The following is a 27,893-nucleotide window of genomic DNA, read 5'->3' on the forward strand; positions in this document are numbered from 1 at the left end:
ATATGTTTGCTTTGATTAGGACAAGATCAGCTGCAAACATCTCGAAGACACCCTTCCTCCACCAGACAACTCAAGTATGACAGCTGTCCCAGTCTCTGCCTTTGGATAAATTACCACACTTCAGAAACTGGGAGCAAGTCAGAGCACTTGCTGTAGAAGACTAGCACTTGCTGTAAAAGATCAATTGCACTCCCTCCTCAGTTTTCCAGCTCATTAACTTCTGCCATGAACAATATTCCACAATGTTATCAGATATGTGATGCTGGGCCTTAATCGTCTCCCCCATTTGTAGAATCAAGAGGCATGAGCTCACTTGTTTCCCTAAAACACATCTCAGTATCTATGGAGTAGAAAGATACTCCCATCACTGTCAGAGGGCACAATTTGCAGTTGAGAATCTGAGAGTTATCAATTAAGGGTAATCCCTCACTCTGCTCCTATCTCCCTGACCTAGAGAGACTTCATAATCTTTGCTTCATGGCGGAGTTGTGGCAGGATTCATGCCACTCCAGTCTCCTTGCGCTCTAGCTTCCTAAACACACACATACTGATTTCCCCCTATGCTTGCTGCCCATGATTGTGTTTTCCTACAAAGTTCCTATGTATAGATTCTGCCAAAATGAAGACAGTGCATGGGGTTCTAAAGTCTTAAAGGCTAGAAGGACAAAGGAGTTCAACTGGCAGTGTAGCTTCCGACTTGTCTACCAAAGACAACTGAGCACCTGGTCAGGACTAAAAGGCTGCTGTTTCTACTCTATAGATGTGTACATAGGAGATAACAGGAAGGCAGAAGGGGGAGGCAATTCATCTAAAAAATGGACTGAGTGTGAACACATTACACAGGGCTGAAGTTACAGCAAAGAAACTGGAGGACGGAGTCTATGTTGTTTCTGAGCAGCAGGTGTTATGATACTACTCGTTTTCTCCTCTCCAAGCAAGAGCAGGTTTCCCATGGCTTCCTCCTACGCTTAAGTTGCTTTGCAAAGCAGCAGGAACATGCAGGCACTATATGAGATTGCAGCCTTAAGCTTTAAAATGAAAATAAATTAAACACAAACTGCCTTCCAATTTACAAAAGCTTTCCTGCTCCTACATGCTGTACAATACATTCAACAATGGTCTCAGTTTATGAATACTGATGCTTTATCCTAATAAAAATTCAATTTATCCCTTTGTCTACTCTTATTAGAAGTACCATTCTCAAATAAATACATTTAACACTGTAGTTAATTTTGTGCAGCATACCTAGTACTAGTAGTGCAACCTTCTATTCCTCTTTTGTTTATAAAAAATGCTACGTAAGCAAATGAGCATTTAAGCAAAAGCATTTTCAAAGAGTCATGTATGTTTTCCTTTCATAAATCACCAAGTACCTGTAAACGTACTCTACATTAAACGTTTCTTGAAAAGGATAGTAGTATATACTAAAAAATGATTTTAAAAAATGGCTTACAGGAAAAAAAAGTTATTCCTTTCACCACTTTCTTTAGAACGGTCTTTTAGAAGACCATTTAAAATATGCTTTTAAAAAAGATTTAAATATGACATTTGTCATTTTTGAAAAAGAGACACAAGTTCTCCATTATAAGGCAGTCTCAAATCTAAAAAAGTATCAGCACATACATCACTGAAAAACATTTCAGCATGAAGTCCGTAGTAAAAATTAAAAAGGTAGATTGGTGAGTTTTGAGACAATCACAAGATCAGTGCCCTTGAAGTACTGCCAGTAGCTGTATAGGTGCTCAGATATCTTCTTGCTTGCTCAGTCATAATAAGTTGATCTTCTGTCTTCCCATAAACAACAGCTTCCCATTCACAATTTGCCTATAACAATGGTACAGTTAACAATTACTTTCCGCAAGTCAAATCAGGCTTAATTAATTATAACCAAAGGTCATCACAATCTAATAATATTTTTTTTAAAAGAATAATAACAACAACAACTTTTAGCTAGAACAATTCAACAGTTCTTGATTTCACTAGGTGTAAGATAGGTTCCTATTCTCTGTCACCTCACCTACAAATTTTAAATAGCACTGGCTACCTTACAGGCCAATATAAACATGACTAATAATATACGTGAAATACTCTGAACACTTGGGAGTTCCAGTACCCTGGAGGCACAACACCCATGAGCAGAAGACTTTCAAAGTTCAATACAACCCTGCTTTCCCTCATACCCCTGCCTACACATATGCACATAAGTGTGTGCAGGCAGCTCAAGGGCCCATTAGGGAGGCCTGTGCACACCGTTTCACACCTCCAACCAGCCTTCCACTTCTACCCTGCATTATTTACTTGTGCCCTGGAGCTGAAAGGGAGGGCTGGATGAGAGTATGGGAGGGGTGCACAGACCTCCCATTCACTCTTGCTCTGCTTTCAAACATAGAGGCAGGAGTGGAGGCAGGACTCTATTGAGCCCATAGGAATCCTGTGTGGGCAGATGCTGTGCCTGGTGGACTGGAACATGCTCTTCAAATGCACCAAGTGATGATGACTAAATTGAAAGGTAGATATTGTGCTCATGCTTCCCTGGGCAGTGGGGGTAGATGTAACCCATTGTTGGATGCTTCCTCACACCAAACTAAGAACGGATGTATTGCTAGCGTCTTGCAGGGAATAGACTGGGTCAAGGATAAGAACCCTTCATAGTCATAAATATAGATACAACAAACTAAAAAGTCTATGGTTTAGAAAATATTCTTTGCAAGAGAACATAGCCAAACTGAACAGAGCACAACAGTAAGATTTCCTGAATACAGACCTGAAGTGTTTTTTCTGTTTTGACAGCTTTTGAAGTGCAAGTATTCGGCTTTTTTTTCATCACTACATTTGGCTTTGTTGAACAGGAATCCTGTTTCTCTGGAGTCATATTGCTTCTGTTGTCATGTATTTCCAATAATGGTATCATTAGGAGTGATGTAGTATAGATATTTTCTGACTATATTGCAAAGAAAGAACAACCTGTAACTTAGTTTGAAGAATAAAAAATTGACGTAGTTAAAACAGGCTAATAACAATAAGGATTACAGTTGGTTTGCACCTAGCGACTCTGGCCGTTTCTACACCTGCCCTTTTCCCTGGGATCATTCCTGCATCCAAATGACAGGTGTAGAAAGGGCCTCTGGTAGTAAGCTTCAGAAACATTTAGCACCATTATAAACTAGTAACCTTTGAATTAAGCAGATTTAGATAAGACTTCAAGGGGTCTATAGTCCTCTTAATTCCTCTTTAATATGTTTTATGGTCGGATGAAAGTGCTCTGGTACCACTACCATGAAGGCCTATTAATATAGCAGCCTATAAATTTCAATATAAAAAACACAAATATGTACAATGTATCTCAGTCCCAATGCCATTAGAGGCACATTTGGTGAGGATATAAGACAGGGCCTTCTTGGTGGATGCTCCTGGCTCTGGAATTTCCTGCTGAGGGAGACTAGGCTGGCTTCCACTCTGTTGTCTTTCTGCACACAGGCAAATATGTTTTTATTTGAGCAGGCCTCTGCATGTAAGGTGGTCTATACAGGAGGCTGTTTTAACAGGATGACTGATATTTATTTCTTTTATAGTTTTTTTAATTGATTTGTTTTTTTACATTTTATTTAAGTTGTTGTTGTAATCTTTATTTTATTATAGTTAGCTGCCCCCTAGAGCAATATCTCTGAGTGGAAAGGAGGGATATAAATTTAATAAATAAAAACAGATCACTGTTGCTTCCTACCATTTCCTCTCACCACTACAAATCTTTACAGGAAGTATTATTTTTAGATGCCAGTGTCATGCTTTGTTGCATTACTACTCAATAGTGAAGGCTCCAAATAACTACAACTTAAAAGTATTTGTTTAAATTTTACATGAAATATTTGCATCTTTTGTATGATGGTGCTCACCTGTACATCTGAAACACTGTCTTCTGTGAAAAACGGGGCACCAAGCTCTTCTTTTTCCCAAGGATCCAGGACCAATGACTTTCTGACTTTCTTTGCAGAAGGGTTCTGTGAGCAACATTTTAAGGAAGGCAAGGAAATTGCAATTATTTCCATTATTTCATCCAGCGTAACATAGGGATGTAGGGACTTTGTTAAGCCCATTCCATTTTTTTTTTGCAGGATGTCAGGCGTCTTTCATACCATTGTCTGCTCACTGACAGAAGCGGATTTTTTAAAACCAGAATTTCATTCTACTTGCACTAATTGACATTAGCACTAGTGTGTACTTACACATTAGTTAATGTGCATTAGTACAAATCCTGCCCTCCCAAGTGAAAAAACCAGTCTGCAAGTCCATGGAATCTGCATGACTCCAAAAAAGGCTGTCCATTAGGGAATCTGCAGGTCAGATTCACAGAAATCCCAAATCATTTGAACTGGTTGCCGATTTCTCCAACATCCCTTGTGTAACGTACCTCTATCGTGCAGCCTTTATAAACCGAATCCTCCTCTTCCTTGAAGAATATATCTGTTCCAGTTTCCTCCTTTAAAACCTCTCTAATATCTTCTTCCAAATAGGCAAGTGGCTGTGACTAAATTAAACAGTTAAAATGACACAACTCATCAAGTTAGAGGTGATGATTTTTTAAAAAAATTGGTGGTCTTTATGGGCAGTATTCAATCAGATACTAGCACCAATGTAAATTATGTTGAGGTAGCTTAAGGGACTTCTAGTGCAGTACCAAGTGCGTTGGCTGACACAACAGGATTCCCCAGAAATATTTGTTTCCAAGACTGTTATAACTGCAGTTTATACAAAGTCACATACAACTATATTTCTTTATATACAAGTAGAGAAAATTCCCATTAAACTTCTAAGCTCAACTCTCAAAGCAAGGAAGACAAAGTGAGAATAACTGGTTTGAAGCAAACTAACATGGTCTATGCATACTTCATGGCTGAACAAAAATGATTTCTTCTACTACTATTACAGCACAATCCTTTGCAGGTTACTCAGAAATAAGTCCCTCTGAGTTCAATAGAATTTATCAAATGTTATCGTGCATAACTTTGCAACCTTGGTCATTCAGACTCAGGACACATGTAACAATAACCCATGGATTCTTGGGGCCATTGGCTCGTTCGTCCCTTTGCATCTGGTTTAAAAGACAAACCAGGAACCTTGGTTTCTTGGCATAACATGCAAATATGAAACTCCTGAGTTGTTGGGGAAACAATCCATACTTTTAATCCAACAACAAACCATGGGTTAAAACTCTGGATAGTTTCCCCCTTCACAACCCATAGTTCCAGATTCACATGTCATGCTGAACAACCCTGGAAAGGGGCACTCCTTGGTTGTTTTCTAAACCAGATGCAAAGCAGAAGCATTGAACAGGTGGAAGGCGTGAGCATGTGCAAACTGAACCTAGCTGTTAAATAACTGATAATGAATTTGGATGTGCACTTTTCACTTGTTTTGTATTCCCTCCACCCCATCGGCATATGAGCTCTCTAAACATTATAAAAGGGATATGAGCTAAAATGTTACATACCACAATTTTCAGGGGACCATATTTTTTTTCCTGAGCAGCTAAAGCATTTTTGAATGGCGTAGGCGTCCTTGGTGTTGTACCTAGTAGAGATCTTCTAATAGTAGGTGTCCTAAAACTATTCAAGAACCAAAAGTTATTAAAACAGTATTTATTTATTTATTACATTTCTATACCGCCCAATAGCCAAAGCTCTCTGGGCAGTTCAGTATTGTAAATTAGACAGTCAAAACCAGTCATTTCAGATAAACGTTTCTCGGAGAATGAATCCACTTCATCCCTTTCTTTTTATGGTATTCAGGAATTCACTCTTTAGTATATCTAGATTTTCTTTTTTCAAAAAAATGTTATATCATATTTAGCAGCGATTTCACATCAAATCATCAACCTACCCTGCATTTTCTTTTTGATCCTTCGGTGTCATTTCTTTATTATGCAAAGGAGTTGTAATAAGAACTTTTTGGCCACAAACTGGAGTTGATGTAAATGCAGGATTTTCAAGGTTAAACTGCTCATTTCCAGAACAGGTGTTGAAAAACTGAATATAAAACAAGAACACAAATTGATGTAAGTTCAGCAGTATTTCCCCCCTTAATTATACTGCCTTAATTGTACTGATATTTTATTTTTTTACTCTGCTACATATATGAGCAACCCCGTAGTGAGAGAAACCCTTACTTGGCACCTTATGCCATGACAGAAATTCATGACCCACAACAAAATATGCATAAGCAGGCACATTCATATATGCTTTTTTAGGCCATTACTAGGTAACATGGTTCACTTAGAGAGCATTATTTGCACACTTTCTCATTTAAAACTATACATATCAACCCTTCAGAGTATTCTCAAAGTAGCATGAATTGTTCTCTTTTAGTGTAAATTGAGATGTCTATTCACAAGTATGATTCAGCATCCTCAGACCAGAATAAAACAATGTGTTAAGCTCCATTGTTAATTATCTTTACAAATAAAGACAATTTATTTGTCTTCTTCCATTCTACCTTGCTCTTTTGCTGGTCTTTGAGTTGTCAATCCCATATTTTCAGTGCTCTTTTCTAAAACTATCAGGACTAGAGAGTGGGGGGAAAACTGATCTACACAATAGCACTGCAACCCAATCATTATTCCTACCATGAAGCAACTCAAGACTGATTACTTCCAGTTAAAATGTGCAAAACATGTGTATTCGACAGGGAAGAGTCAACCAACATACAGAGGAAAATGGCTTGTTTAACTATCTATAGATAGTGTCAACAAACATGTGGACAGGGATGATCCAGTGAACATTGTCCCTGTTTGGACATAATGGCGTCAAATCATGGGTTGATTAACCCATGGTTTGTGATACTGCATGCCACCATTTTGAATATGCAATGTCCAATTGGTGTTAATCAGAAATTATAGATTCATTGTGGGTTAAAAACAACAAAGTTAACCTACTTATTATTATTATTATTATTATTATTAATTCCATTTTTATACCGCCCAATAGCCGAAGCTCCCTGGGCGGTTCACAAAAACTAAAACAATTCAAAGTGTAAAACAAACAGTATAAAAACATGATATAAAATATACATTAAAACGAATTAAAACATACCATACATGATTAAAACATCCTGAAAACATTCTAAAATTTCACTGGATAGGCCTGCCAGAATACCTACTAATTGTAGGTTAACTATGGGTTGATTAACCCACAATTAACCCATAGTGTCCAGGTTCAGATGTCATGGAGCAACCTCTGATTCAGCCAATCCAAGGTTGCATATTGAAAGAGACAGCAGTATTTGTCTGGGACATATGACAGCAAATCATGGGTTAATTAAGCCACAATTTACCACCGTTACAAGCAAACCAGATGTCCAAAAGGCTTTTGACCAGGTCCCTCACCAAAGACTCCCGAGTAAACTTAGCAATCATGAAATAAGAAGAAATGTCCTCTTATGGATCAAAGAACAGAAAGCAGAGAGAAGGAAAAAATTGTAAATTCTCCCAATGGAAGGATGTAAATAGTGGGGTCCCATAGGGCTCTGTATTGGGACTAATGCTTTTCAACTTATTTATAAATGATCTGGAACTAGGAGTGAACTGTGAGGCGGCCAAGTTTGTCGATGACAACTAATTATTTAGAGTAGCTAAAACAAAAAAGGATTGCAAAGAGATCCAAAAGGATCTCTCTAAACTGGAAGAATGGGCATCAAAATGGCAAATGCAGTTCAATGTAAGCAAGTGTAAAATGATGCACATTGCTGCAAAAATCTCAACTTTACATATAAGCTGACTAGTTCTGAGCTAGCAGTGACTGAGCAAGAAAGAGATCTTTGGGTTGTGGCAGACAACTTGATGAAAATGTTGACCCTGTTGTGGCTGCTATGAAAAAGGCAAATTCCATGTTAGGAAAGGAATTGAGAATAAAACTGCCAATATTGTACTGCCCTTATATAAATCTATGGTGCACTTGGATCACTGCACCTAAAGAAGGATATTGTAGAATTGGGAAAAGGGCGGAAAAGGGCAGTTAAAATTATAAAGAAGCTGGAGCAACTCTCCTGTGGGGAAAGATCACAACAGCTGGGACTGTTTAGCTTAGAAAAAAGGCGAGTGAGGGGAGATATGATAGAGATGTACAAAATTATGCATGATGTGGAGAAAGAGGATAGGGAGACATTTCCCCCCTTCTCATAATACTAGAATCTAGGGCCATCCCATAAAGCTGATTGGTGGGAGATTTGGGACAGATAAAAGGAAGTACTTCTTCATAGTTAGACTATGAAACTCATTACCACAAGACAGAGTGCTGGCCATCAATTTCGATGGCTTTAAAAAGGGATTAGACAAATTCCTGGAGGAGAAAGCTATCAATGGCTAATAGCCCTGATGTTTATTTGCTTCTGCCAATATGCCTATGTACACTAGCTGCAGAGGAACATGATGAACTAGATGGATCCAGCATGGCTCTTATGTCCTTAACTGCTTCAAGTGAATTAACGGTTGAATCATCTTCTATCAAACTAGTTTTTAGTAAAAGGCACTGTCTAATCAGTTCAACTAAAACAACTTTTAGTCCTCTCAATTTTAAAATTGTATTACTGCTTTTAAAATCTGTGCACTACTTTTATCTTCACCTGTTGGTTTTACGTTGACTTTATTCTGTGGCTACTTTAATTTGTTTTAGATTTTACATTACGTTTTATTCCTGTATTTTATTATTATTATTTTGTGAACCACCTAGAAGGCTCCAGCTAATGAGCAGTAAAGAAACAATTCATAATATAAATAAATGAGTTAATTATTACATTCATTGTAATAATTGCCTTTACCTGGGAAGGAGAAAAAGGTAGTGTTTTCACTGGTGTTTGTTTTAACGGAATGTTGGGCGCATTGCTACATGAACCGTCATTCTGTTCACTGACAGGTGACTGCCCAGCTCTGAGTTTCTTCTTCTTGCGCAAAATAGTCGGAGGAGTGCTGAACTTGGCTGCGCTTGGGGATGTTGATTCTTCCTCATCACTTGTTTTTTTGCCATCAAGTACAACACTTACATTAAACTGGCACTCCATAGCCCCATCATTGTGTTGAATCCGCATTAGTTTTACCGGAGCTTGATTGACAGGGGAGGTAGCTGCATCAGAGAGGTCAAAGCTGGTGACATCACTCCATGCTACAGGATCCTACAACATCCAAGGCAGGTGGAAGGCAAAAAAGGAATCTGCTTAAAGGAATAGGCTGTTTTCTTTGCTTAAAGGAATAGTTATTTCAAGAGAACTGACCTGCTGGTTTCAATGGCCTGACTACACATTACTCTAATATAAGGTAACATTTTTAACTATAGTCCTAATACATGTTTTATTCATTTCAGTTCAATATCTTAATTCTTTCATATGATTCCAGAAATTTATATATTTATTAATTGTATACTGTTTCTCTCCTCAACCCCACCCCACCAACAAAAACCAATATAGTAGTTAATATTACAGTTCTCTTTACTGTTACATAGAACTAGCTATAGATATATGTTGATTCAAACTTACAGACTCAATGAGTTCTAGCGTTTCTGCAAATTCAGGAATGGTCTGTAGAGAGGATAACACCGCATTTGCCTCCACAGCCAAATATTTGGTAGGTGAGTTTTGCTGAGCTGTTGCAGCCTGCGTATCATCCATATAAAAGTCGTTTGTTTGGTCCCCAAGGCTGTTTAGAGTATTTGACATGCTGTCTTCCATGATGAAGCTTCCAGACCAGTTAGAAAAATTTCCAACTTGCTAAGAATACAAAAAAGTGTTGCTGTTTTATTGAAATTAAACATAAATAAGAATTATTATAGAGGATTTCATGGTATGCTTCATTAAGCTCATTGGTAATTGTGGAAATACTCTACAGAAAACATTCAGTAAATAAACTTAACATGGTACTTACTGAATTTTGTTAGTTACATGCTTAGGGCTGCAATCCCATGGACATTTACCTGGGAGAAAGCCCCATTTAACACAGTACATCTTATTTCTAAGTAAAGATCCATAGGATTGTGCTGTAGATTAATTATTCTTATGTTTTCCCCTATTCTCTGTACAAATTAGAACAAATAACACTACCTAACATAAAAATATTCCTTACCACAAATCACATTCCTTAATTATGTTAATCTAGTCTTCTCAAATTTGGGTCTAATTCACATAGTCTAAAATCTGCACCCATGCCTTTAGATGAATGCACATGTAATATAAGACAAGTCAGACTATAGCTTATCAGAGCCAGACATCCTCCCAAAAAGATTCCAGAGTCTAGAAGAATATGAAACTTCTCTGAGAATAACTCTCATGCTCTAGTGCTCTTCTTATGTAGATGACTAATGCACCTTAAGATTCCTGTATCTTAAGAGGTTAACTACACCTCGCATTCAAAAAGCGCCCCAATGACCGTTGTCATTTTTAAAAATGACCTTTAAGAAAAGCAGCTTTGAAAAGGTTGAATTTGGAGCAGAGAAGTAGCAGGGAGATGGGCACTAACACTTTCCCCACCAGCCACTTCTTTACTACAGTTGCTCCTCCTTAAAATATACAAATAAAAATCAAGAGACATCAGGGCTCTGTACACACAGTTGTGTGCAATCTCTAGTAAGCTTTTTTTTAAAAATGCAAGGAAATTAAGACAACTGGTCCATCCAGTTTCTTCATGTATAATGAAGAAATGTAACTCTAACTCCTAATCCTTATGGGTGATGTGGTATCAATTTCGCTGCTAGGTTCACATGCAGTAAGACATGATGGCATTTGAGTTGTAGAAAAAGAGTGTGCCAATAACCAAGCCTTTCTGTAAAGTTTGAGACAATCACTAACAATTTGCTTTTAAATTAACTATTTAGAGGCAAAAATGACAAGACCATTCATTGTCTAACAATGGCAGTTTCACAGAAGAACATGGATTTAAGCAGGTAAGTACTTAAATCTTACTATTTCAGCTTTACAAATCCATGTAATGTTTTGTTCTGGACCAGTTGTCTTCAACCACTTACATTTTTAAGAAGCTTACTATACATTGCACACAAATGTATAATATTGATTTTTATTTGTATATTTCAAAAAGCAGCTTAGAGCGGGGAGCAACTGGAATGAAGAAGTTAGACCAGTATAGAGATTCTACAGACACTGGGCATGACTGAATCCAAGGGTAGGATGTGGAGGCTTCTATGTTCATAAAGAAGCCATAAGGAGATCCATGTGCATCCACGCACACTCAGAATACAGGCACACCACTGTACATCGTGCCACAGTGCAATGATGGGAAGCCCTGTGAGCCTCACAGCAAGCCACCTAGCCTGGTGAATCATAAGTAACCCAGACATAACAGCCAGACCATGCTGTGAGTAGGAGCTGTTGGGACCCAGAATACCTTGGAGGTGCCTCCTTATCCGTACTGGTTGGTACACACGTGTGCATTGGTCCCGCACAAGTAAGAGCTTACTGGACCATAACCATTATCTGCATTTGTTATTTTGTTGTAATAGCTCAAGAAAATAAGGGCCTCTGGACTTTTCTCTAAATTACAACTATGTGCAAGATTTTTTAAAAAATTAAATTGTTTGTCAAGTCATGGGTGCTTGGAACCTACCCACTCCATGTCTAACACACATTCTGGAAAAATTCCATACCCATCACTCTATATATAACAAGAATAACATGTAGATTCACATGTACTTTAAATGGTGAACTAGAAAGCATGACAATGTATATAAGGCTTCCTCAAGAAGCAAGCAGGCTTTGCAAGTAGGCTGTAGCTCAAGCGTATTGGGATTCTAAGGATAAAACACATTCCCTAGGGGAAGAGAAAGGTTATTCACATTCCTGACAGAGATAGCACAGAAGCTACTGTTGTGCAGGCTGCTCCTTGTGCGTCCTGCTGACACTCCAGCTTTTCCTTTGCTCTCCCTGATTTGGCAAGGGAGAAAGAAAAAGTAGGGAAAGAACCAAATACAAAATGCTCTCTTCTGAAAACTTTAAAGTAGCTCATTACATCATCCAAACTCAGGCTCAATAGCCGCCCTCCCCCTTGTCCCACTTGAGCAAGGAAGAACAGGATCCCCTCCAGGATCCTTTGATGCCTGTACACTGACAATAGGAAAGCAGAACGCACACATGAACAAATTAGAAATACGAAGCCATTATGTTCTTAATTCATTTAAACTATACACAACAGAAGGACATTAACAATCGTCACTGCATAGTCAGCAAAAAATGCATATTTATAAGAGCAGTTCTTACAGCTGAGACTCTCTTTCTCCTGATTTCATTCTCGGCTGACATAAGTAGCAGCTCAAGTTCTTTTATTTTTTTCTCTTTGTCAGGATCATCATCAAATGGCTGCTGAGGTGTACATTGAAACAAAAGACCAAGAGACAAAGAGTTTTATTTAGAGGACATGCTATTAAGAGAGTTAACTTATGTAAGATAGAAGACTGGATAGTGAGACATTTGCTGTTGTTGCAATTGTCAGAACACTCAATGAAACTGAAATAATATTTTTTAAAGTGGCAACCGAGCTTTGGTTGATAAAATCTTGCTCATTAAAGAGTAACACAGCTGTCTAATCTACAAAAATGTTCATTTCAAAGTAAGACTGTAATCTTGACAGAATGCTTTGGAAGGAAGTACCATTTAAATCAGCGTGGTCTTCTTTCCAAACAGACATGTTTAGCATCAGGCTTACAAACTAACCTATGGAGTTTCAGTAAGAATAAACAGGATTTGATACTATTTTTAAAATGCATGCCAAGTCTCTGGGATGTTTTTGAAATATTGTTTAGACATGTAGGCGAAACCTGAATAACTATTTTGCCTCAAACTAACTTGAAATCCAATTAGTTTTTCACTGACAGGACTAATTCCTTCAGCAGAACCAGGAGGGTGGTGATTTCCCCTTCCTCCTGCTGCCCTCAAAATCTCTCAAGAGGGTTGGGCTCTGGAGCAGATTTTTGGAGGGTATGGGGGTCTGTAGGGAGAGGAAAGAGGGATAAACTCCTGCTGCGTGAGCAGATGTCTGCTTGTGTGACATTGGCTTTCACCCATAGTTACTAAACTACAAAGTAATCAGTTATTTCCCTGAACATTGTACACCTGGGTTGGGAAAACTCCAGCTCATAGGCCAAATTCGGCCTGCAGAGGTTTTCTCCAAGCCCCACCCCTTCTCCCAATACTAGAGAAAGGCAGGTTTTCCCTACTGCTGAGATCACAGGGGAAAGTTTCCTCTCCCAGTGCTAGAGAAAGGCTGCCTTTCTCTGCTGTTTCAGAGGGACTGTCCTTTCTCCATGTAGAGAGGCTGGAGCGATCGCTCCATGTGTCTCCCTATACAGAGAACGGACCATTCCTTCCTTTCTGTGCGGAGAGAAGTTGGAGTGATTGCTCCTGGCTATTTTCTGCAGGGATAAAAGGCATTTATGGAAAGGAAGACATGAGTGATTGCTCCATGCCTCTCTCTGCACCAAGTAACTCCTTTCTCCATGCAGGAAGAGACACAGAGGTCTGTGCCTCACTCTGCACAGAGGAAGGGAAGCACTACAATGCCTGCGGCAGGGCTTCGGAAGTACACCAATGTAAACGAGAAGGGGGTTATTAAGTGCATTAATTTATAAAACCATTACAAACATCAGAATGAGTATCATATTCTTCTATCCAGTGGCACCGTATTAAATGTTACATAAAAAGCATGAATTGTCCTGTGCGAGGGTTCAAGCTAGCATTTATGTTAGCTTGAATTTTGCTTCTGATAAAGAAAGTTCTAGCTTACAAAGCAACAACAAAATGTTAGCCTCAATACAGGAGACTGTACTCTGTTTGCATATCATTTAAGTAAACTATAACTAACTGGACTCTTCACATTAAGGTTTATAAGTATTGGTTTATAAGTATTGGGTAGGATCTTATACTACTGCTGTGCTCCCCCTGTTTCTTTTGCACTAGTGAGAGTGACTGCTGGTGCAATGGTGATTTTGTAGTTCTAGAAGTAATCCTGGAAATGAGCAGAAACACTAATTTCCAGATGAGGACAGGTCAACAGAGCTCCCTTCTATGAGTTCCATTGATCTGCCCAAGTAGAGCCACAAAATCCCTGTCGCGCAAGCTGGCACACAGGCACAGTAAGATACTGCCCATTGCTTCTATTTATGTTAACGCACAGCTTTACAATTTTCTAAACGCAAGACCTGACTTTGTCCTTTACAACATATAGCTTAAACGTAACAGGCTCCTATCCCTATACCCTTTATCTTTTCTCTTGAGAAGTATAAATTCCTATAGCAACACCTATTCATTATTAGGCAACACAATCCCTCTCTCCCTCCCCTCTATCCCCAAGTGAGAACAAAATAATCCTCCAAATTAACTTTCGTGGGCAGAGGTCTGCATAGAATTCCTTTCAAAAGGCTTGCCTAGATGGGCACATGATTAGTCCCACAACCAGTGCCACAACTCCCACGGCATATCCTGCACAACCTGTCACTCATTTCAATGGCACTGATGCAGAATACAGATCTGATGGGTTGTATACTATAGGAGTACAACCCTGAATAAAATACTTCAGCATAGAGCCCATAAATTAAATTATTTTCCTGCTGTCAGGCTAAAATGAGTTTCCTTCACCTTATAGAAAGTTTTAAAATACAACTTAATAGCCAGGAGGTTACCTGAATGAAATTTGGAGAAGGTGTGACATGGTCTATGCAGTTGCCTTCTGTTGACACATACTGGTATCCTGGGATCTAAAAATCATAAATGTTCTTGGCACATTGTCTTCTAAAGCATTTCTTAAACATTTTTCAATTTCAGGAAATATTTTCAATTTTACACATGCTTATTTTGAAAAAACTAATCACAATGACCATGAACAATTGTTCGATTAACTCTGAGTTGTTTAACCCGTAAACAATCAATAGTTCCAGATTCGCATGTCATAAAACCCAGGAACCCCAAAATAACCCAGGAGTTCCTGGATTGTTAATTGAAAGCAGAAACGACAAGCACGCAGCTCATGCACACTGCTTATCTCTGCAATTCCTGTTGCTGTGATGTGTGAACCTAGTTTTTGAGACAAAACAGGAATGCTCAGATTATCAAATTAAGAAGTCCAAACTGATAACAATGCTGAAGATTTTTAAAATCCTGGAGTATTCCCTCAGCAAAAGAAATGGTTTCCACCTCACTACTTTCCTTTCAGCATTTCCCCCTGATTTTAAATAAACACTTTTTTTTATATGGACACAAAAACCTTTGGAGAACTTACATGTGCCTGAACTGGTATGTAAAATTGATTTTGCATATGAAGATGATCTGCAGATGTACACGTTTTATGTGTCAGTTTTGATAAACAGGCTCGCTCAGTCTTTATTCCATCTTGCAAATATCCTTCTTGTTCAACTTTTCTTCGCATGGTGGAGTTCCAATGATTTTTGATTGAATTGTCAGTCCTAAACAAATCAAAGGACACAATCCAGCCAAAGATAAGCAACTTAAAAGTCACACTGATTTCAATGGGAGTTAATCATGTGCTTAACTCTTATTGAAATAAATGAGACATAAAGGTGTTTAACCTTAGCTGTATTTGTGCCCAAAATATAGAAATTATATTGGTTACATAGTTCATGGACCTGGGAACCTAACCAGGCAAGTTAATCAGGAAAAAACTATGAGGAAAATAATGAATTTTAAGATGTAAAGTTACATTTCAAGAATTTCCCAAATTAAAAAAAAGTGAAGTACCTCTAAGAACAGTGTGCCAATTCTATGACAGCACGATTTTCATATTACCCGAAAGGGGGTGTGGTGGTGGGGAGAATCCGAGGAGAAACTTTCCAACAGAGACTTCCTAACGGAGTCAATTTTTTTAATTTTCTCCTTTTCTAATAGCAGATTCCAGAGCTATATAAAAATTGCTTCTGAAACTTGCCTGTTTCAAGGACAGTTTGCTACGCAGCATAGGGAGTGCTGCTATTATCAAAAGCAAGTCTAAATCCCCTTTAGACTCAGAAAATTAGTTTCATGATTCTTTGGATCATAACGAACGATTAGAAGGAATGCATATTATTTTAATTTACTTGAAACCTTTCAAAACATATGTACTGAATGGGCAGTATAAATTAAGACATTTGGTTATATCTAATGTTGCGCTAGTGGACGCTTGCTAATGTAACAGGAATTTCTCCCTCTCTCTTCCCCTCTGCAGCCCTCTCCACTGCCCAAAAATCTGCTCTGGGAATTTCCCAAATCTCCAGAGGATGCACAGAAAGCAAGGGAAATCACCCCCCACTCCCAGTTCTGCTGACTGCTTCTATTAGAAGAACACACTATTGTATACAACTCATTGGAAGTTGATCATATAGCTGATATGCCAGCTGCGCCCCTTCCTAGAGGTGGAAGACCTAAAGACAGTAGTGCACGCACTGGTAACTTTGAGGCTCAACTTCTGCAATGCACTGTACATAGGGCTACCTTTGTGCCTAGTCTGGAAACTTCAACTAGTTCAAAATATGGCAGCCAGGTTGGTCGCCGGTACATCTAGAGGTGACCATATTAAACCAACTCTAAAATCACTTCACTGGCTGCCAATTAGTTTCCGGGCGAAGTATAAAGTGTTGGTTATTACCTTTAAAGCCCTGCATGGTTTGGGTTCAGGTTACCTTCTCCCATACAATCCGCCACACACACTTAGGTCCTCGGGGAAGAATTTACTACAGACAGCCAAAACTAGGCTGACAACTGTTACCCAGGGGACCTTCTCTTTGGTTACCCTTTCGGTAGCTTATATCTACTAGTGAACACTTAAGATATATAATATAATGATTGTTGCATCAATGAAATAATGTTATGGGATGGTGCCAATGATTCAGGTATAAATTTCAGAAATCTATCAAGACTGTATATGGACTGCTTTTTGTACACACAGCATTGTCATTCATTCATATAGATATAGATATATATTTAAAAAGATACCTTCCAGGAAGCAGCTTTGCAATTTCAGCCCACCGATTTCCCAAACGTTTGTGAGCTTCATAGATGATTCTGTCCTCCTCTTCAGTCCATGAAGATTTCTTTACCTCAGGGTTAAGGTGATTGTGCCATCTCTCTCGGCACTGCTTCCCTATTCTTCCTTTTAAGTGCTTTGCAATCAAAGACCAGCGCTTTGGGCCATATTTTTGAACAAGTTCAATAACCTGAAATGCAAATTGAACAGCAAAAGTGTTGCTAAAGAAGCTCAGAATTCTAACTGCATTCATTTAGGGTATATGTACTGGGGCAGGGGGGGCAGGAGGAGGAATAATATTAAGGAGATAAATAAAAGGTGATAAAGAACAGTCATGTTCCAAGGTTCTAAAGTGCAGAGTGATGCTGACATATTGTTTCTTAGAGAGCAATCCTATGCCCCCTAGACGGAGTCTGGGAGGGCCATAGGTTTTTTCAGATTCCTGGATCTGAGGCCGGACACAGTGCTCTGATCTCGGACCCAGTAGTCTGAGCTCCCCACCCCCATGCTGCTGGCACAGAGAGAACCACACTGGTTGCTTCTAAAAGCTTGCAAACACAAGCTCGGAGAAAAGGGAAAGGGAGTGTGCTGGTGGGCACAGAGGGATGGGATGGTTTACGCTGTATCCCCAGCCCTCCCTAATACCTCAGTTAGATGGGTGGAACTAGAGTTCACAACATGTGTCCCACTCTGCTTTGAATACTCGTAAGCCTCTGAGTTTGGAGGCTTATGAGTATCGAGGGCAGATTCAATAGGACTGTGCCCTTAATATGTACAGTAACTAGCTAATGGAACAGAGAGCATAGTTTGAAGAAAAACTTTACAAGGCTAGATTTCAGCATTGCTTTCCAAATATTGCATGACCGGTACAGGACATAATGAGTAGACCTTTAATATGCAAGAAAGAAATGAAATTGTTATTTTGAAACACAAACCTAAATACTTGCCTGATAAGATTACCCAAAATAAAATAAAATTAAGTTTGGAAAGTCTTTATTTAAGGAATTTAATATTTATTTTGGTAATGCTGCCACTTTCACATAACATTTGATAGTTTTGTAATACCAGGTTAACATACTACTTTTTAAGTGAGGAAAGTAACAATAAGACACTTACGCAGTGTTTAAAATTTCTGCATGGTTAAGGACAATGGTACAGGGATGCACAACAGAAGTGAACAATAATGAGATTGCAAATATCTATCATTCAAAACCTTTTCTCATTTTTACCCTTCCTTATCCTGTGTTGGGACCAGCCATAAGGCAAAACAAAGCAGTGCAGTCTTGGTTAACTCTACTGTACTTTAAGACAATAAGGCTGTTCACGAGACATGACAGTTTAACCTACAGTGAGGCTGCAGCCTGTGCAAGGTGTGTGCAGCCACCATTTTGAAAATATAAACCCCGCTCAAGGGTTGTCGTGTCATCCAAATATGGTAAGCATGGGCTATAAGAGGGTTAAACAACCCTTGCATAACCCATGGCCTGTTTTAGGATTATTTCACCATTGCATAACTGACATTCACTGAGTTTGCATGACATGACAATCCCTGAGCTTGCATATGTAATGTGGCGCCTGCTGGTGCCACAGCTCATTAAGGGTTAAGTAACCCACAACAAGCCACGACATCTGAACCCAGTAACAGAATTAGTGTTTAGGAACAATAGAAATCAGTTACCCTTTGATCTTCTTCTTTAGTCCAAGGGCCTTTTATAAGTTCCGGATTTAGGACTTTCTGCCATCGATGCTGGCACTGAAAATCAGAACGATTCTGCAGAAAAATTAAAAAAAATTCTTTGAATGCACTAATTAGGGTTCACAGTTCAACATTTGGACAGAATGACACATGCAATGTGAATGCACATACTGAGCTGGTGTTTTTTTTTTTTCCTAAGCTGCTTTATCTCTTTGTCTATTCAAACCTGCTGGTAAACAAATGACTCTAACACGTGTGTGTTAAATAAGAAAAGCCTCACTGAAACACTTTCCACTTACTTGCAGATGACCAGCAATAAATGTCCAGTCACTTGTACCATGCTGTTCAACTAGCTTCTTCAGCTTTTCATCCTGTTAAAAAATAAACATGAGACAATAAACAATAAAGTTTAGATCCAAAGATGAAAGAAAAAACATGGTCTGGTTAAGGCTCACCTCATCACGTGTCCATTTTACTCTATTACAGATCTTCTTTGCCCCTTTTTGTTGTGGTACTTCATAGTCATGATCTGGATAGTGGAGGTCATCATCATCTTCCTCACTGCAAAGTGCAAACTAATATTAAGTTAACATTGACAGTGAAAATATGCTTATGTAATAGCGCAAGAAACAATCGGTATTTTAGATAGGGGTTACGATCAACGTTTTTGGTCCTCAAAACACAACTTTGCCTATTGGGCCATATAGAATTGAAACGAAGTATAAGAACTTGCTCCGCATCAGCCAAGAGGTGGCTGGACTCATTGGTTTGGGCTTTCAGTATTGATTGCCAACTTGTGTGTTCTGTAAGGTTCAAACAACATAACTATGTTTTACTGAAAGGCAAGGAGCCAACACATCCTGAGATGCCCCTTTTTGTTTAAAAATGTCAGAAGAACATTCAGGCAGTCTACTGAAACTACAAGGGATAACTTTAAAACACCAAAAAGCCCCATTTCTCTCAAGAAATGATTTCATTTCATACTTCAAGTAGAAGCAGAAAGAGTCCCCTTGCCAAACCTAAATTTCAAGGGAAAGCGCTAGAGACATCTAGAGATTGGAGGTCACTTACTCGAGAAACAACAAAATCAATACAAAACAATAAATAAATAATTATTGTAAATAAATAAATAAATAAATAAATAAATAAATAAAACCAGATCAATTTTTTTGAGAATATAATTATGAATTTGTGAAATATCTAGGGTAAGGAAGATGTTATAGATGTTTTGGAAGACGGGTGAGGTGCTGGACGACTGGAGGAGGGCTAACGTTGTCCCTATCTTCAAAAAGGGTAAAAAGGAGGAACATGGGAACTACAGACTAGTCAGTCTGACATCCATCCCTGGGAAAATTTTTGGAGCAGATTATAAAGAAGTCAATCTGTAAGCACCTTTAAAACAATGCAGTGATTACTAGAAGCCAGCATGGATTTGTCAAGAACAAATCCGGTCAGACTAATCTAATCTCATTTTTTGATGGGGTAACCTCCCTTGTGGACTGTGGGAATGCTGTGGATATAATATATCTTGACTTCAGCAAAGCTTTTGACCAAGTGCCCCATGTTATTCTGATTAACAAAATAGCTAAAAGTAGGCTAGATGGAACAACTATTAGGTGGATTTACAGTTGGCTACAGAATCAGATTCAAAGAGTGCTTATCAATGGTACCTTCTCAAACTGGGGGGAGGTAACGAGTGGGGTACCACAGGGCTCAGTCCTGGGCCCAGTGCTCTTCAATATTTTTATTAATAACTTGGATGAGGAGGTGCAGGGAATGCTTATCAGATTTGCAGATGATACAAAATTGGGTGGGATAGCTAATACCCCAGAAGACAGACACAACCGTCAAAGTGTTCTTGATAGGCTGGAGCACTGGGCTGAAAACAACAGAATGAAATTTAATAGGGATAAATGCCAAGTTCTACACCAAGAAAAAAGAAACCAAATGCACAGTTACAAGATGGGGGATACTTGGCTCAGCAATACTACAAATGAGAAGGTTCTTGGAATTGTTGTAGATCAGAAGCTGAATATGAGCCAACAGTGTGATGTGGCTGCAAAAAAAGCAAATGCTATTTGGGGCTGCATTAATAGAAGTATTATTTATTTAGAGTATTTTTAATCTAAAAAGGCTCCCAAAGCAGCTACAATTGTTCAGTAAAGAAGACAGTCCCTGCCCTCAGGCTTATATTCTACATGAAACACAAGGAAAAGGGATGGGGAGGGAAGTATCGCTTCCAAATCGTGCAAGGCACTGATTCCCCTCTATTCAGCCCTGGTTAGGCCTCATCTTGAGTATTGCATCCAGTTCTGGGCACCACACTTCAAGAAGGATGCAGACAAGCTGGAGTGTGCTCAGGAGAGCAACAAGGATGACCAGGGGTCTGGAAACAAAGCCCTTTGAGGACAGACTGAAGGAACTCAGCATGTTTAGTCTGGGGAAGAGAAGATTGAGGGGAGACATGATAGCACTCTTCAAATACTTGAAAGGTTGTCACACAGAGGAGGGCCAGGATCTCTTCTCAATCCTCCCAGAGTGCAGCACATGGAATAATGGACTCAAGTTACAGGAAGCCAGATTCTGGCTGGACATCAGGAAAAACTTCCTGACTGTTAGAGCAGTACAACAATGGAACAAATTGCCTAGGGAGGTCGAAGGCTCTCCCACAATAGAGGCATTCAAGAGGCAGCTGGACAGCCATCTGTCAAGTATACTTTAGGGTAGTTTCCTGCAATGAATGGGGGTTGGTCTCGATTGCCTTTTAGGCCCCTTCCAACTCTACTATTCTATGATTCTGTTACCTAAATGGCATGTTTTAATCCTGTTCTTTGAATTCCCCAGGGTTTCTTTTCATTTTTTTAAGCAGAAAGCAGCCACGCCACGTGAGGGTGAGGAGAGGAACTACACTGGGATGTTGAATGGAAGGTTCAACCTTTTTTCCTCCACGCGTTTTTCTATTATTTTTCTAACTCCTCCTCCCATACCATGATCTTCAGCTGCTTCAGTAGAGAAAAAGATGTATAGAATCCAAGTACAAGATTCAAACACGCCATTAAAGAAATATCGAATTTGGTCCTGAGTTGAATATATGGGTTTTTCAACTTGCCTAACACCAATCTACATATAAAATCTATATATAAAAAACGCTAAGGCGCTGCATGGCACAAAGATTCTGAGCTACGGCAGGCTGGAGGTTCTGAACTATGGTAAGTACTTTGTACGCTGGAGGTTCTGAGCTATGAGAAGAACTTTGTGTGGCTAAGCAAAAGGATATATAAACACAGCTGGGAGCGTGGAGAAGCAGCTGGGGGATGTGGCTGGGAGGGGGGATGCCAGAGAGGAAACTGGGTGGCTCACCGGCACAGGACTCAAGTAAGTCCTGTGGGAAAGGCTGGGAGGTACCTGGCTTTTCCAGGCACCCATGCAAAAGTTTGATACTGAGCAATAAAGCACTAGCGCGCAGATGATCTGCGCAACTCAAGCTAGTTTAAAATAAATATCATTATTTTCAGTAATTTTATTTATTTATTACATTTCACATCCACCCAGTAACTAATAAGGTCCACATTGTGCTGCAGGAAAAAAGTGTGTGTATGATTTTACTTAAACACACAGAGATGGAGACAGAAATGGATGGACTCAAGATGAAAACCACACACATGACCAAACAACTGACCAGGCTGTTTCACACGTCTTTTTTTCCTCCATTGATATAAACTATACATAAAGAAAAATAGCATGCACTTTTCTTCATGAAACTAATTTCTATGTAAAACAAACTAAAAAAGAAATCTCCTTGTGAAACAATCGTCAAATTGCAGCATTCAGCTTGGAGCCCATTAAAGAAACCAAACAGAGCAGATTTATCACCTATCTACTGCCTTGGGAAACATGTGCCATCTACTGGCCTAATAAAGTACTAATTTCACAAAAAATTTCCATCACAGTTTTTAGTTATCACACTTCTATCATGTTCTTCCTTCCAAGGATTTCAGGAAAGATACACTAGGCTAACATATTTACAATCCAGTCCAGTTGTTCTCACTACACCTCTTTTACAACATCTGTTTTGCATCACAAATTTAACACTACTAAAATGTTTCAGTCTACATAGTCTTTGAATCAACAACACCACTTAACTCAGGGTCAATCATATTAAAGAACTAAAAATGTAAGCAAAGGTATCAATAAGATGACCATCTATAGGATTATTGTTTTTCTATACAAATTCTTTCCATCCTCATGAGCAATAACATCATGAAACATTTGAAATCCAAATTAGCTAATGGGAAGGCCTAGAATAACAGGTTCTCAGAAAAAAATGTCCTGATCTTTTATAAGAAACCCCAAAACATTTTAGAAAGATCTTTCAAACTAGTGAATGACATTTTTTGAATAGTAGTTTTCAACTGTTTTCCTTCAGCCATTCAAAAATGTTTTCTAAAAATGTATAGAATGAAATTATTTTATATACAAACAGTACACACAACATATAAGACAATCAAAGTGTTCTACTATTTGAATGAAAGGCAAAAAAAGATATATTACTGGCATACGACATCTCACGGATTAGTTGGCTGGTTTGGCAACATTGGTAGCTTTAATGCTGTCCAGAAGACAAATTTCTGTCCATGGGTGTGTGAAATTCAAAAACTGGGGTAAAAGCTGCAGACGCTCAGGACTGAACATGTGAAAAAGAGTTACATTGGTATCATGGTAAAAGGGAACTTATTGGTTCCACGCCCTCCATCTAACTTAGGCTTTGATTCTGTGCGAAAACTGATTCCAGCAGTTTATGAGTTGTTGTAGTCTTGAGGGAAATATAAAGTCTGTCAGAGGGATACCTCCCTTGGTGTCCTTCAATGTGGCATTTGTTACAGAGGGAAGGAAGTTATGTTCCCCCAAATGATCCTGAAGGAATCCCATTCTGCCCAGAGAAACTTCCCTGTAAAGAATACAGAGATTGTGTCCCTCCAGGACAACGCAGTGTCCAAGTGTTATGTATGACAGTAACACTTGGATGAAGCTAGTCTCCACATCAACTAACTTCTAGCAAGATGCCATGCTCCTTGAGGCATAGCTCAGCTGTTTCTCTACTATAGACAGCAATCAATCATGCATATTTAAAACTCTCTCTTCACTGGAAAATAACATGCATCCTCCACTAGTTTTTTTTTTCAAATTAGTCCCCTGTCTAGTGACTGTTTTTTAAATTCACACTATTTCCAACTTTGGACATGGCAGAAATCCTCTGTTAAATACAAACTGCAGTTTGTAAACAAGATTCAAGCTGTGGTTTCAAATCCTGGTTTGGCAGCTCCTTAACAAACAATGGCTGACAGGCAGACAGTGAATGAGTTTGCATAATCACGCAGGAAAAATAAGCCATGGTGATTATTTTCCCTCCCCCAACGTGCCGATTGCGAACCGCCTAATTACCTTTGCTAGGCATGGATTGTCATGACATGTGAACTCAGAAAATTATCAGAAAATCATAATCAGAAAATTATCATAATCAGAAAATTATGCTAATTAGTCTGCACACTGGAAGGGAAACTAAGTCACCATGGCTTATTTTCCTTCCATGATCATGTGAACCCACCCTCTGGTTGGATGGTAAAACAAACCATAGCTTAGATAAACTATGGTTTCACACTACATTTCAACCAAACCAGTCACTCATATTACACAATAACCATGTTCACATTCAAAATGCCATTAACATTAGACCTACCACCTATCCATATGTCCTGCTGTTTTCAAAAGGGCATTATTCCCAAATACTTGTTCATAGGAGTTATAAAACTACATATTGCTAATTCAAACTAAGTTCACAAATTTTAAAAGTTTATCCAGTTTCAATCATGACAAAACACAAATACAAAAATAGTTGTAGTAGTCAGCTGTTACTATTGACCTAATGTGACAGCAAAAAATATTCTACCACTGCCAAAGCCAACACCACACTTCAATGAGTACCCAAACTATTTTTGTAAGACCCATTGTTACCTATACACTGCTACACCAGTAATTCCAGAAAAGTTTTCAGGTTGCCCAACTTTGCATCAGCTAACAAAATTCCAAGAAAGGAATTGCTTTTTTATTTATTTTATTACATTTTTATACTGCCCAATTGCCGGGGCTCTCTGGGCAGTGCACAATTAAAACCATAAATTACAACAAGTATCTGAATAAATTTAAAACTTTAAAAATGCTATATAAAATCAGATAAGTTATAGTCCAGGAAAATCCTGGGTAAAAAGATATGTTTTCAGGAGGCATTTAAAGGATGTTACATTTTCTGCTTCCCTAGCCACACTAGGGAGGGTTTTTCCAGAGGGTGGATGATGCTACAGAGAAGGTCCGCCGTCGAGGTTCTTCATGGCAATATTCCGTTTGTTTCAGAATGGCCAGCAAGACCTTCTCTGAAGATTGTAAATATTGCCTGGGTCTATTTAAGGGAAGGTGGTCTACTAGGTATGCTGGTCACAGGTTGGTTAGGGCTTTTTTAGGATAACAACATAACCTTGTATGTGGCTCGGTAGCTAACAGACAGTCATTCAAAGGTTAACTTTTGAGGTCTATATGCTTTTGCTACAATCACACAATACATAGATTTTTGAACAGTTTGTTTTAAAAATATGGAAACATTTGCACAAAATTTAATATTATTAATAAACCACTAACTAGCTGGAATGGATCCAAGAGATGCATTCTTTGAGAAGATGAAGGGCTTTGCTTGTAGAAGTTCGCTCCAGTTGATTCTGGAAGATTTCCCTCTCCCCACCATCACAGCTTATCCCATTCAGTGGGATCTGATGACTCTCTGACCTGGTTTGCACATAACACTAACCCATGGTTTTTTTAACCCATGGGTTGTTCAATTCAGGCTTGTCATGTTGTGTGAACCCTGGCACGCTAATAAACAATTGCTTATTAACCACAAACAACCCAATAAGTGAACCCATGGTTTGTTGCTGGGTTGTGAATTTCCAGTTGTTTAAATCTTGGGTTGCTGTTACACGTGAATCCAGAACTGAGGGTTGTTGTGGGTTGTTTTGCTAGGCTACCGAAGTGGCAGGCAAAAATGATAAAAACAACAACAAACCAGGCGCTCTACATACCAGTACTACGGCTCTGCAAAGGCATTTGGGATACAAGGAGGAAGTGGCGAACAAGGGGAGGAAACAAACAACCCATGTATTGATAGAACACACCATGTGGCCTGGTTCACAAGTAACAGTATAAGTTGAGAATGAGTTGGTCATTGAATCGTGAGCTGTTGTTGATCTGTAAGTTGTCATTACGTGCAAACCCTCCACTATGTTTTTACTATGAGTCGTTAACTACAAACAACCTAGGAAGAGAACCCATGGTTTGTTGTTGGATTGTGAATTCTGCTTTTTCCAAGGTTAACAACCCAGAATTAAACTATAGTGCAGGGTTCATAACGTAATGACAACACACGATTCAACAACAACCCATAATTCAACCTGTACTCTGGGTTGTTATTACGTGTAAACCATGTGTGGCATTTTCAGAGGGCTGTTCTGGAAAGGACAAGAATGTCAATTTCCACCAGCACAGTTGATTCAGGGTAAATCTGGATCCAACCCCCTCTCTATATATACACCTGAGTGCTTGGTTTATTTTCAACAATATTGTTTTCTTTCCCTATTGCAATCTCCCTCCCACAACAAGCAATATTTAGTTTATTTCAGTCCTACCATCCAACCAAGAAAATATAATGGCAAAGCTAATTTAATAACAACTGTATAAACGAACCACTATTCACACACACACACACACACACACACACCCCTCCATAGGAATTAAAAAAACACCTAAGAGTCTTTTGGCACCTTTAAGACTAGGAAATGTATTTTGGCATAAGCTGTCATGGGCACTGTCCACTTCCTGAGATGCATGAAGTGTTTACCTCAAATAGGCAGATTTATACACATACACATAAGTGTGTGTGTGAAATGTAAAATGTGTTGTCAGAGTGAATAAAAATGCAAAGTAGTACAGACACTGATGATTACCTTAATGACTGCCATTCAAAAATCATTGTTGGGGATGCGTTTTTATCATATTACTTATGTTAATTGGCTCACAATTGCAATAACTTGGCAGTATTGCAATGATGTCCATGTTATCACCCAAAACCGATTTGTAAATGGCGACCATTAAGGAAATCATCACTTTATGCATTTCAATTCCCTCTGACAACACAATTTGCATTTCCCACCCATCCCCACCACCACCACCAAGTATGTGCATGCAGAGAAATCTGCCATTCTGAAGTTAACATTTCATGTATCTGATGAAGTAGATAGTGTCCAGGAAAATTATACCAGAACAAACCTGTTATTCTTTCAGCTGCCACAAGACTCTTTTTGGTTGTTTTTAGTGCAATGAACCAACACTGTTGCCTCCCGGGAAAGAAAAAATAAAAGGTAGGGAGAAGCCTACAGAAAGAAAGTGACAGTGAAGTACAAGCAAAAATAATAATTAAAAATGCCAGGATAAGAGAGCAAATATTATCAATAAGACAGACTTTTTGTACTTTGTGATTCAGCTCCAAAAATTAAGAAACACCAAGAAAATTGGATGGAGAGTAGAGGGCGGTATACCCTTCCAAAGAGGAAAGAATGGGAATGTTGGAATACAGCTGAAGCCTGGGGGAGGAAGACAAATCATGTGAATAGCTTATCCCCGAATAGATGAGGGGATAATTAATATAATTTACCCACGTCCTCTTGTAGTCAATTCCCACCACCACCAAAACTTAGCACTGGCATGGGAAAGATATACACGGAGGCACCAGTAAGGAATCGAAAGTAAATGGACCCGAGGATCTGGGTGTCAGAGCACGTGGGAACAGCGGCAGAGATCTCCTGAGTCAAGGAAGGGGATCCTAAGAGATGGCAGCGGGCTGTCAGGAGCCCCCTGTTCAGGCGGGTAGGCTGGGCCAGCCTCCCCTACCGGCAAGAGAAGCCGGCAAGGACCGAGCCGGGCAGAGGGGGGCGATGCCAAGAAGTGGGGAGCAGGAGGCTCTACGTGGCCACTCACCTGCGCGGCCTCTTCGCCATCCTTCGCGCGCACCATAAGGCGAGAAGAGAGGAGCGGGGGTGTCACCGCCGGCCACGGGTGCTCACACAGCCGTGGCGGCCGAGAAGTCCCCAGAAGGCGGGC

General features: G+C 39.2%; 1 protein-coding gene across 3 annotated transcripts; it reads right to left on the reverse strand.

Annotated features, from left to right (window-relative positions):
- Positions 1–1,548: 1,548 nt before the first annotated feature.
- MYBL1 (MYB proto-oncogene like 1) lies at positions 1,549–27,790 on the reverse strand. Of its 3 annotated transcripts, XM_063129858.1 has the most exons (16): positions 27,771–27,790; positions 19,148–19,253; positions 18,992–19,063; positions 18,675–18,767; positions 16,966–17,186; positions 15,266–15,443; positions 14,664–14,738; positions 12,247–12,348; positions 9,520–9,750; positions 8,809–9,159; positions 5,878–6,023; positions 5,489–5,603; positions 4,409–4,525; positions 3,894–3,998; positions 2,765–2,941; positions 1,549–1,824 (listed from the first exon to the last, which is right to left on the reverse strand). In XM_063129858.1, exons 1-16 carry the CDS (start codon positions 27,788–27,790, stop codon positions 1,696–1,698), a joined length of 2,238 nt encoding a protein of 745 aa, XP_062985928.1. In that variant the 3' UTR covers positions 1,549–1,695. The 3 variants fall into 3 exon arrangements, with proteins under 3 accessions (XP_062985928.1, XP_062985930.1, XP_062985929.1); XM_063129860.1 differs by lacking the exon at positions 2,765–2,941 and having other exon boundaries at positions 12,250–12,348; XM_063129859.1 differs by lacking the exon at positions 2,765–2,941.
- Between the last annotated feature and the right edge of the window lie 103 nt (positions 27,791–27,893).

The sequence above is a fragment of the Elgaria multicarinata genome, chromosome 7, assembly GCF_023053635.1.
Source record: "Elgaria multicarinata webbii isolate HBS135686 ecotype San Diego chromosome 7, rElgMul1.1.pri, whole genome shotgun sequence".
Classification (NCBI taxonomy): Eukaryota; Metazoa; Chordata; class Lepidosauria; order Squamata; family Anguidae; genus Elgaria; species Elgaria multicarinata.